Source organism: Danio rerio, chromosome 8, assembly GCF_052040795.2.
Source record: "Danio rerio strain M-AB ecotype USA chromosome 8, GRCz13ab, whole genome shotgun sequence".
Classification (NCBI taxonomy): domain Eukaryota; kingdom Metazoa; phylum Chordata; class Actinopteri; order Cypriniformes; family Danionidae; genus Danio; species Danio rerio.
The window spans coordinates 59,920,548-59,932,954 of NC_141028.1; the positions used below are offsets into that span (position 1 = coordinate 59,920,548).

Consider the following 12,407-nt stretch of genomic DNA (forward strand, 5'->3'; position numbering starts at 1 on the left):
GATGTCGACCAATTTGGCATCGTACGATGTCTACTTTAAAACATTGCGAAGGGCAATTGCATGTTGAATTAGTTATTTATGAATAACTACTTTATTAATAAGTATAAGTTAATTAATACTTATAGCCTACTGTTTCAACTACTCGACCTGCATAGTAGCTGCATTAAGATAGTCGGCAGCTAGCTCTCTGCAACTCACATGGTCGCCCACTAAAGCTAAGCAGGGCTGCCCCCGGTCAGTAACTGAATGGTAGACCAGATGGGAAAGCTAGGTTGCTGCGGAAGTGGTGTTAGTAAGGCCAGTAGGGGGCGCCCAACCTGTGGTCTGTGAGGGCCCTAATGCCCCAGTATAGTGACGGGGACGCTATACTGCTCAGTCAGTGCCGTCTTTCAGATGAGTTGTTTTTATTCTGCTTTTCTTTAAATGTCTTTATCTTTTGCCCCTGTGGATTTAGCATTTAAATCAGTGTTGTCGGCTAAAAACTGAAAACATTTTGGAACTCCTTTATGCATCAAAAAGGGAAATAAACAGAAAAAAATCTGCATAAATTCACAGATTTTGGTCCAAATTTTGTGCAGAAATAGCTAAAAATGTCCGCAGATCATGTCTGGCCTTGGATTTAACTGCACTGAAAAAAATATTCAAAACATTATTGAAACAAAATGATTCATTGGATTTAGTCATCTTGTTTAATGTAAGGGGTTGCAAACAATTCATGTGGGCTGAATATAAACATATTAGATGCAGTAATGTTCAACTTCATTTGTTTGTTTATATTCAGCCCATATTAATTGGTTGCAACCCCTTACATTAAACAAAATGAGTAAATCCAGTTAATCATTTTGTTTCAGTGTACATTTAGTCATGCAAACAGGCAGTCAGTTTGCATTGCTCTATTCAAGACTATTGATTGGCAAGAGTTCAAACCACATTCTTGCCTGCTACGTGCCGAATGACAGGTCTGATATGGCAGCAATGGTAATTTTCTCTCCTGCTCTGCGTCTCTTCAAAAGACAAGCTCAAGCGTTATGAATGAAAGCCTAATGAGGTTAAAAATCACACTCGCTGCTTTGTTTTAAGGGCCTGCAGAGTTTTCATGCTTTGTCCTGAGGCAGAATTATGGTAAATTCGGCTGTTATATAAAAGGCATCAAATGTGAAATATCATCACGGCTTTCCAGATTTGTTGGAAACTGTAAGAATAATTATGGAAAGACAATGTGCCATACAGGAATAGATTTGTCTAATTCAGCACGAGATGGAAAAAAAAACTAATATGTTCCCCTAGTATGGATTTTTTGCTGTGCATATGGGATTGCAACCCTCTGGATTTTAAAGGTCCAGAGATCAATGTTCTTAATATCAACATTAATTCAATTTTGCAAGATTATGGGGTATTTTCACAGCAATAATTTAAACATAATGCTAGACTGTAAAAGCCAACAGTCAACTTAATCAAATGAAATGAGTGTCAGAATTAAATGCACAGCTCAACTCTTCTGTTTCCACCGAAACTGTTCATCGGGAGCTCCACAGGGTCTATACATGGCTGTCTGCTACAGCCAAAGCTTTGGTCACTCGTGCCAATGCTAAACGTCAGTTTCAAGGGTGCCAGCAGCGAATCTTGGGTTGTGGACAATGTGAAACATGCATTGTTCTTTGACGAGTCCACCTTCACTGTCTTTCCCACACATGGGAGAGTTACAGTGTGGAGAAGCCCGAAAGAAGCGTCCCACCCAGACTGCTGCATGCTCAGAGTGTGGGGCATGGGGGGTGGATCAGTACTTGTATACTTTGGTTATTATTTGAATGAATTGTATATTTCTTATTTCTTTTTTTTAAAAAGAGCAGAAGCAAAGGGTTAGATTGATTAAAAATGGCCAGATTACCTATTAAATTTAAGACTGTGTGCGATAGCAAACTAAACATTATACATTTGAGTTTCATGAGGACTTTAGGGTGTTTTTCTGTTGTTTGATATCTGTGATTTATTGCATATATGTCTGATTTAGAGTATTTTGCATGCCATGAATGTTAGTGGAAAGGGAACTTTTCTAATTGATGTTCACTTAAACTAATTTAGCCTAAAATTAACCTCAAAAGTTTATTATTTATTTTTTGCTATGTCCCTTTCACTTGTCAAGTCTCCTAATAAATTGGTCCTTCCATGTTTTGCGTGTTTTATCTGAAATGTAAACTGGAACATGTATTTTGTTTTAATTATTTTTTTAATTTGGATCTCTTAAAATTGCATATTTGTTTTCTAAAAATACTAAATGAAGTTGCAAGGAAGGCAGATGCACTGCTGTTCATTGCTTTACAAAAACTAAACTATATGCAATACAATCATACAAAAAATACAGTGCATAAAGTCTTTTATTTTTGTGTGTGTTAAAGTATAACGTCCAATTAATTTATCACATATTTAAATGTAAATGGGTCAAAGACAATTGTTTGCATTACAAAAGTGGTTTTATGCACACAGTAAACAGATTAAATATGCAAAACAATTAAAAATCTTTCGAATAGAATACATCTACAACATTGTTTAAAAAGATGAAGTTGCAAGGAAGGCGGATGTATTGATGATCATTGCTTTCACAAAAACTAACCTATATTCAATGCAGTCAAACAAAGAAATCCAGTGGATAAAGTCTCTGAAGTGTTTTGTTTGTGTGTGTGTGTTAAAGTATAATGTACAATTAATTTATCACATATTTAAATGTAAATGGGTCAAAGACAATTGTTTGCAGTACAAAAGTGATGTTGTACACACAGTGAACAGATTAACACAGAAAACGCACAACAATTAAAAATCTCTTGAATAAAAATACATCAACATTGCTTTAAGGGATCAAGTTGCAAAGTGGATCAACTGATGTTCATTGTTGCACAAAAATTAAAGTAAGCTCAAAAGTGTTTTCATTGTTCTAACTTGATATCTGCCAGCTCTCCTAATTTCTTTGTCCTCCCAGCGACTCTTCAGCTCTCAGATCAGGTTGTAAATAGCTGGTTAAGCCCTATCCGGCCCTTGCAAATCTCATTGGCCTGAGTTTGGAGGAGGGATCAAGCGACTATAAAACAGGGCGTGACGCAAGCCTTCACATAATGCTTCCTGAAGCTCAAGCGAGCAGGTAGATGACATACACCAGATAGCCTTTCAGCGGATAATCCAATGATAAAATGAAAGCACAGTAAGCGTTTTGATTTAATCATTGTGTATTGGAGGTTTGGGTGAAGGTGGTTGATGTTAAATGACTAACTTGAGTTTAATGTGTGTTTTTCTACAGCATTGGCTCTGTTTAAAGTGTTTGTGGCCACTTTGGAGAAGGAAGTTTTGAAAGACAGTTTTGGGTTTTGTTGCATCCTGCAAGATGAGTTGTGCAAAGTAAGTTTGGGTTTTGAATGATAACTACTAAACACCAGGGTTTACACTCTGAAGATGTGGCATGGATGCTTTTTACTATGAAATCAAGAGTGAAATAAGCAACTAGCAGAAGAAAGTACAACTAAAACCTTTAAATGGTAAATGCTTGTACTTTTTTTGTTTGTTTTTGTAAAACATACTTAATAGTTTTATTTCAAAAGGGATTTCACACATAATGAGAGATTGCTCTCCCTCAGGTGGTCGTTTTTCTTCTGTTGAACATAAAAGGTATTTTGGAAAAGCTGAAAACCTTAAACCATTTACTTTGGGAAGACTAATACTATGCAAGTGATCGTAAAATATTCCCAGCTTTTATTCAAAGTAATATCTTATGTGTTAAACAGAAGGAAATTTTAAAGGTTTAGAAACTATTCGTATTAGAAAACAGTGAGATCCTTTAATTTTTGGATGAACTATCCTTTTAAGTTTGCAAAACATTGCGGTTGTTTTGCTCCTACGGAAGTGGACCGTAAATATTTTGTTAATTTTAAAAATTCATTAACATTTGAGATGTTGTTTAAAAAAAAAAACTGAGTTTAAAGCATTGCTTAAAGCAGGGGTGTCCAAACTTGGTCCTGGAGGGCCGGTGTCCTGCATAGCTCCAACTTACTTCAACACGCCTCCATGGAAGTTTCTAGTATACCTAGAAAGAGCTTGATTAGCTGGTTCAGGTGTGTTTAATTGGGGTTGGAACTAAATATGCAGTACATCAGCCCTCCAGGACAGTGTTTCGACACCCCTGGCTTAAAGGATCAATTCACCCCAATCTTTTAATTATTTATTAATTAGTTTATTTATTTTTATTATTATTTTTTTTTACATTTTTAGTTCTTGTTTTGAAAACAAAGCAAGATATTTTGAAGAAAGCTGAAATCCTGTAACCACACTATAAGAAATGCTGGATTATTTAACTGCATGTTTGGGTTGGTTCCCATTTTATTCAAATTGGAGTCAATTTGGTCCTATTTATTTAATTAAAAACAAATTATTAACCCAGCAGTTGAGGATAGAAGTACAATTGGTTTCATATTGGGATATTTAGACATTTCTCCTTAATGTAGTTTCCGAAAAGTACTGCAAATTCTAAATGGGGAAATCCATATTAGCAGCAAATGACTATCAAAATACAGCATTATTCACTCAATTAGATAGTGTTAATGCTGTTTAGAAGTCATACTGGTATGCCAATTCTGATCAAATATTCAAAGTAACATGGTAAACAATAGACTGCTTAAAGAACGAATGTGCGAATATAAAACCAACTTTACCTCTATCAGTTGAGGTAGTCTCTATTACCACCAGAATTGGATTGAAATGGCGTGGCATTTGTTAGAGTGCATTGACTTTAGTATTTGTTTCACTCACAATAAAAGTTGATGGTTAAAGGTGTTTAGCATAGAGGTAAAGTTGGTTTTAGTGACCGCTCCATACATTCACCATGGTACTTATATTTGGACTGAAATCACATGCAAGTATGCCTTCAAAACAACATTAACACTATTTAATTAAATGAACACTTTTTTTTATGGTTGTTGGCTGCTAATATGATTTCTGTATTTAGAATTTACAATTAATACTTTTTTCTGAGATTATATTTTTATGAGAAACTGACTGCGAATGTAAAACCAACGTTACCTCAATGTTTTAATCAAGGTTATATATTATTGAATATATATTAGATGTAATAACAAATCTTTTTTTTCCACACATTTCTGTCGTCCTCCAGTGTGATGTCGCGGTTTGGGCCGCCGGTGTCCGTGCGGTCGGTGGATATGGCGGTGGGTTTCCGGTGCAGAGGCTCTCCACACATCAACCATCACCTGCTCATGTCTTCACCCAAACCACTGCGGCCCTGCATCTCCCATCAGCCGGTGTTTGAGTACCGACATTCCCCTTCCACGGGCCTCCTTACCAAAAATGGCCGCCGTGAAAAACGCGTCGCGTTTGCGGACGCTAAAGGCCTGGCGCTCATCACAGTGCGCCTGTTCACCGAGAAAGAGGACAACATCCCGCGCGAACCGCTTAAAATCCCGAGGCTGAAGAAGCTGGGCTGTGCTAAAGAGCCCGCTAAAGCGACTTCGAGGCTGAAGCTCGGGTTCGAGCAGCCGTGTTGTGATTACCAGGCGTTCAGAAACCGGCTGCAGGAACACGCGGTGCTGTTAGAGAGCTGCAACGTCACCAAACGCTCCGTTCTCGGCACCGTTCGCGTCAAAAACGTGTGCTTTGAGAAAGCGGTGCACGTCCGTATCACTTTCGACAGCTGGAAAACTTACCTGGACGTTCCGTGCACGTACCTGGATCGGTGTTACGGGGAACCTGGAACCGACGTGTTTGAGTTCAACATCAGCGTCCCTGAAGAGATAGACCCGCGTGAACGCGTCGAGTTCTGCGTTTCTTACTTCCCGGCGACGTTCGCCGCTGCTGAATGGGACAATAATAACGGCAAAAACTACTGCATACAGGTGTGTGACTGAATCTGCACAACAGACATAGATCAATACATGTGTAATAGACGCCTGGGCTAAAACAAAGCTAAATTTGGGCTGTCAGTGAACATCTAACGGACAAATAAAAATAGACTAGTCAGCAAATACACTGGAATAAATGTGAGGTCCGTTTATGACTGATGATTAGTAAAACTTTGTGCTATTCTTAGACATGATTTGGATATTTCACTGACAGCCCAAATTTAGATTTCTAGTCAACATCCATGCTAGACGTCTAATGTCCAAGTTAAACACAAAATTGCTTGGTGGCTCCTTTACTTTTGTCACCTGCTTGCTACTCTCCCGTTTATTAGCACAGAACTGACTGAAATGTGGTGCCATGAACGTTTTGTTGGGGGGAAAAAAGACCTTGCTTGCTGATGAAATGCATGTTATGGGTAATGCAGTATTTTATAATGACCAATGTTTATATCAGGTGCGTTTTTCTATTTTTAGAGAAATGAATTTTTAGATGATCGACCTGTAAGCACTTTAACATGTTTCTTGAACTTTCATACTGTGGGTAATTTAAGTTTTATAGTGAATATTTTTATATAAAATAAAGTTTAATATTTACTTGGCTTCTGCTGTTTGTCATTTTGTCAAGGATTTCTTACAAGAGTGTAACTTTTGGTTTGGGAAGTGAGGGTATTGGTGCCCCAGAATGTGGAAAATGTTTCATCCCATCTATTTAGGGATTGTTGCTGCATAATTCAGGGGGAAATTAAGCTAATTCGTTTTTCTTCAGCTTGGTCTCCATTTCAGAGGTCGCCACAGCGGATTGAACCGCCAAATATTACAGCATATGTTTTACACGGTGGATGTCCAAGCCATCACTGGCAAACACCCTGCAACCTCCACAAGCTATATTTCCATCCGAAAATGTGAATTAACTAGGCTCAACTGGATTATCGCATAAAAGACGTTCAACTAAGGGTGCTTTCACACCTACACTTTTGTTTCGGAACGTGTCTCGTTTGCCCAGTTAGCGCGGTTCGATTGGCATATGTGAACAGGGCAATCGCGCTCTGTTCCGCGCCAAAGTAATCGCTCCGAGATCGCTTGAATGAGGTGGTCTCGGCTCGATTGAAACGAACCCTGGAGCGGTTCGATTGCAGTGAGAAAGCGATCCGAGCGCGGTTATATCACAGTGTTTTATGGATATGTAATAGGCTTACGGCTATATGAAGAGAGAATTATGAGTATGGCGGGAAGTTTCGCGAGTCTCCGGATGCTCGCAAACGAGTGATGATCTCCCGGTAATCTCGCGTCTCTTTCCCAGTCCTCAAATAGGCATCGTCCCGCACCCTTCTCACCCCTCTCCACCGCATCTCTCCTCAGACACATCGCGCGCACCCTGTCAATCACCACCAAACCACCACCTCTCCTGACAGCTGAGCGGGACTCTGCAAAATAAACCCTGACACTCTGACCAATGTGAGGAGAGTTTACTCGCACGTGACTTGTTTTAGCTATTTTGGTCCGTTTAGAAACTTTGCAATGTGTAAGCGAACCGCTCCAAGAGCAAAGAGCAACAATGTAACAATTGTAATCTCTGTTTCGGAACAACTGAATCGATTCACAGGTGTGAAAGCACCCTAAAGCAGCGCTTTCATCCAACGAGTCCAAGCGAACAAAATCATCACTTCCTCATTAACTGCTGCCAAACATCAACCATAAAAACTGAATTTGCTGTGATGACCGCTGCGTGAATCCTTTCATCATTTAATAAATTACTTGCACTTCAGAAGGCAATTCTTAATGTACAGGGCTCGAAATTAACTTTTTTACTTGGTAGCGCCGGTGCTCCCAACTTTAAATAATTAGGAGCACCAGAAAATTTAGGAGCACCCATCAAAAGTGAATGAGCACTATTGCAAATTGTATTTTAAGGGATTTATTGTATTTGAAAACATCAATTAGGACTAATAAAAAGCAGGAACCACTATCTAACTAATGCTTTGACTTAATATTTGTGCAATAATTCCAAAAAGAATGTGTTCGAGTGCGAGTTATCTGCTGTATGAAGTCCTGCTGTTACTTTATGAAAAGTAAATGTATGGTTTGCCCAACACAATTTCACAGCAATTCGAAACTTTTTCATTTAGTGGCTAATTCGTATGAATTCGTACGATCTAATTCGTACAATTTAGTACGATTTGCTTATCCTCCAATGACGATTGGGGTTAGGGGTGGGGTCAGGTGCCACGCCTCCTTTTTAAAATCGTACCATTTCGTACGAATTAGCCACTAAACTGGCAAAACGTAAAATACTTACATTTTCTCGTGAGATTAGGATGGGTTTGCCATGTAAATAGCAAATGCACAATGGCACGACACCACTCACTCTTAAAGGGAATGAGAGACGAGACTGATTGGTTTAATGCAGGTTATGCTCAAAACACACCCAGAACTCAGTAAGAGAATAAGCACAACCCTTTTAGACCATGCGCCGGGGCGCAGAGCGTATTTTTACATCCTTAAAGTAGCAAATTCAGACACGCCCTTAATGCTTTTGCAACATCCGCTTTAGACTTTGCGCCTAGATCAGGGGTTTTCAAAGTGTGAGGTGCGCCTCCTCTGGGGGGCGCCAGAGCATGTCAGGGAAGACGCTGCAAAAAATATTATATAATAAAAATATAATTATTAAGTTTAATTATTATATGTATTTTAAAATATTTTTAAACGTTTTAATTAAACAAAGCTAAAAAAAAAAGTAGACATCAAAAATAAGAAAACCTTTTTTACCCAGAAGGCCATAGCTGTGAATTCGCTTCTGTTTGGCAAGCCCGCCAATACAGGTATATGCCTGCTAATACAATGGATCGGTTTCTGAGACCCCCCGATTCAAAGCCTTCAAGTTTGGGGCTTAAACCCAAAAGACGACTATATGATGATCAGTATTTGAGTTTAGGATTTACGTGGACAGGACCAGCTGATGAACCACGACCTTTATGTGTGGTTTGTCAAGATATTTTGGCTAATGACAGCATGAGAACCGCTAAACTTCGGCGACACCTTGAAACCAAGCATGATGAGGTAGCAGGAAAACCTCTAGAATTTTGTGTGTGTGTGTGTGTGTTCGTGCGTGTTTGGGAGGAGGGGGGCGCCAATGGATAAGTTGTGTCTAAAGGGAGGCCCACTGTCTGAAAAACCCTGCCCTAGATCATTAAAATAGAGCCCTAAATCATGAATGTAGTTAAGGTGTGGTTAAGCGTATTTCGCTCAAGCAGTCAAACTGACGTCATCAGAGAACTTTACCTAATTTATTTTTACTTGAGTAAATAAACTGGCATGGATAACGTCAATCTAAAGCAAGCAATGTGCGCTAACAAAGCATAGAAATGTGGGTTTCATGCAGACTTCACGTTTTTAGGTTTAATTTATTTTTATTTCTTCGCTTGTCTGGCTTTTTCACAAAGATGAACACACTCTCTCCTCTAAGAAGGGGCATTTAAGTCTCAGGACGTTGTCTTTTAAGGATAATCCACTTATTTAAATCCATTAATTCTTTGGATTGGTGCCTGACGGGCCTTTCGGTTGACATTTGAGAAGCCTTGATTAGAAAACAAAGATGCTTTTTAAACTGAGACACTGCTGTTCTGACTGATAATGTGGTGTTTTTGTTTTAAATGCATTTGAGTTTTAATACTACAATATTAGAGAGGGGTCTGGCTGCAGACTCGGTGCTGTGCAAACTGAGCTGCATCCAATGCTTTTTAATGCACTCACCTATCCCCACCCCTAACCCTACCCGTCACAGTGACGTCACTCACTCTATTGAGTCTGACATTGCATCGCTGAGTGATGCAGTCTCAGCTTGCATCATAAAGGCGGCATCCAGATACTATTGCAATATTTAGATATGAAAAACTGTACCAAAGTCAGATCTTTGTGCTTAGACCTCAATTGGCATTTAAAATGGTTTAAAGAAGACATGAAGAAATCTTCCCCGCATGCAGTGAAATGGAGAGGCTGTGTTGTAATTGATCTCATTCATGCGAGAGTGTAAAGGGCGCCACATATAATTCCTCCTCAGACAGAGAGAAAGATCAGCGCTTGCTCGGTCTGATGATCAGTGGCCTTTCTGTAATCAGTCTTAATCAGATTATGGACCTGCAGACAGTGGCCACTTTCAGTCTTCAAGAGCTTTTGTAATCTTTACCAGTGGATTGACGGCACGTTTGGGAAATATGTGACTGTACTGGATTTATCTTTAAAATGATGATGAAGCCTTGTTCAGGTTGTGAAGCTTGAATTCTCATTATCACAATCTTTATAATATCTCATGTAACATACACCAACCGGCCACTTTATTAGGTACACCTGTCCAACTGCTCGTTAATGCAAATTTCAAATCAGCCAATCATATGGGAGCAGCTCAATGCATTTAGGCATGTAGACATGGTCAATATGATCTGCTGCAGTTCATACTGAGCATCAGAATGGGGAAGAAAGAGGATTAAAGTGACTTTAAATGTGGCATGGTTGTTGGTGCCAGACGGGCTGCTCTGAGTATTTCAGAAACTGCTGATCTACTGGGATTTTCACGCACAACCATCTCTAGGGTTTACAGAGAATGGTCTGACAAAGAGGAAATATCCAGTGAGCGGCAGTCCTGTGGGCGCAAATGTCTTGTTGATGGTCAGAGGAGAATGGCCAGATTGGTTCCAGGATCTCAAATAACATGTCAACGCCACAGCCTACCTGAGTATTGCTGCTGACCATGTCCATCCCTTTATGAGCACAGTGTCTCCATCTTCTGATGGCTACTTCCTGCAGGATAACACACCATGTCATAAAGAGTGAATCATCTCAGACTACTTTCTTGAACATGACAATGAGTTCACTGTACTCAAATGGCCTCCACAGTCACCAGATCTCAATCCAAAAGAGCACCTTTGGGATGAACGGGAGATTGGCATCATGGATGCGCAGCCGACAAATCTGCAGCAACTGCGTGATGCTATCAAGTCAATATGGAGCAACATGTCTGAGGAATATTTCCAGTAGCTTGTTGAATCTATGCCACGAAGGATTGAGGCAGTTCTGAAGAAAAAATGAGGTCCAACTCGGTACTACTATGGTGTACCTAATAAAGTGGCCGCTGAGTGTATTTAGCAATGTTTTACTGTATGTGCCAAAATGGCTAAAGCTTGTGTTTATACAATGCAATCATTCTCAGAAAGAAATCAGGTGCATAAAGTGTCTGAAGGGTTTTATTTTTGTTTGTTAAAGTATAATATAAACGGGTCAAAGACAAGTGTTTGCATAAAAATGAGATTTACATGAGTGAATTTATACAAGCAGTACACATATTAAACACAATACAGTGACGCAGAGGGTAGCACAATCATCTCACATCAAGAAGGTTGCTGGTTCGAGCCCCGGCTGGGTCATTTGGCATTTCTGTGTGGAGTTCGCATGTTCTCCTAGTGTTGGCGTGGGTTTTCCAGGTGCTCCGGTTCCCCCACAGTCCAAACACATGTGCCTTTGGGGAATTGGGTAAGTGTAGTGTATGTGTGTGTGTGTAAGTGTTTCCCAGTGATGGGTTGCAGCTGGAAGAGCATCCGCTGTGTAAACATATGCTGAATAAGTTGGCGGTTCATTTCACTGTGGCGACCCCTGATTAATAAAGGGACTAAGCCGAAAAGAAAATGAAGGAATAAATCTTGTCTTTGACCCACATAGATACACACACACACACACACACACACACACATATAGACACAAAAACAACCATGTATTGGACTCTGATAAACAACAAAATGCAAAAATAAACAGAATTACTGATATGATTTAGTAATGATATCATTAAATATGATTTGCATGTGATTATGAACATGTTGAGATGCAGTTATATGTGGCTTCACTTTTATGGCATAATTAACAATGAAGTATTTTTGCCTGAACTGTCCCTTTAAGACAGATGAAGTCAGGTTCAGTTGCTCGTTCTGTATGTTTCTCTCATGTCTTCACACATTTGATTTGATTATGATTGACCTGCAAAATGGACTTTAATGTGTTTCATTAAAATGGCATTTCAGTGCACAATACAGTATATGGGCTGTTGAATTACTAGAAAAATCAAGCACATACACAGTGCATCCAGAAAAGTATTGATCGCGCTTCACTTTTTCCACTTTTTTATGCTACAGCCTTATTCCAAAATGGATTAAAGTCATTAATTTCCTCAACATTCTTCACACAATCCCCCATAATGACAACATGAACAAAGCCTTTGCCGTGAAGCTCTAAACTGAGCTCAGGTACATTCTGTCTCCACTGATCATTCTTGAGATGTTTCAGCTTCATTGGAGTTCACCTGTGGTCAATTCAGCTGATTGGACATGATCTGAAAAGGCTACACCTGTCTATATAAGCTCCCAGGGTTGACAGTGCATGTCAAAGCACAAACCAAGCATGAAGACAAAGGAATTGTCTGTAGACCTCCGAGACAGGATTGTCTGGAGGCACAAGGCTGAGGAAGGTTAA

At 39.5% G+C, this 12,407-nt stretch overlaps 1 protein-coding gene across 1 annotated transcript; it reads left to right on the forward strand.

The window, feature by feature from the left end:
• The first annotated feature begins 3,126 nt into the window (after positions 1 to 3,126).
• ppp1r3c2b (protein phosphatase 1 regulatory subunit 3C2, duplicate b) lies at positions 3,127 to 6,493 on the forward strand. Its single transcript, NM_213180.1, is given in 3 exon segments — positions 3,127 to 3,193; positions 3,290 to 3,387; positions 5,153 to 6,493. Coding segments are annotated over 2 exon segments (762 nt in total). The 5' UTR covers positions 3,127 to 3,193; positions 3,290 to 3,373; the 3' UTR covers positions 5,901 to 6,493.
• The last annotated feature ends 5,914 nt before the right edge of the window (positions 6,494 to 12,407 follow it).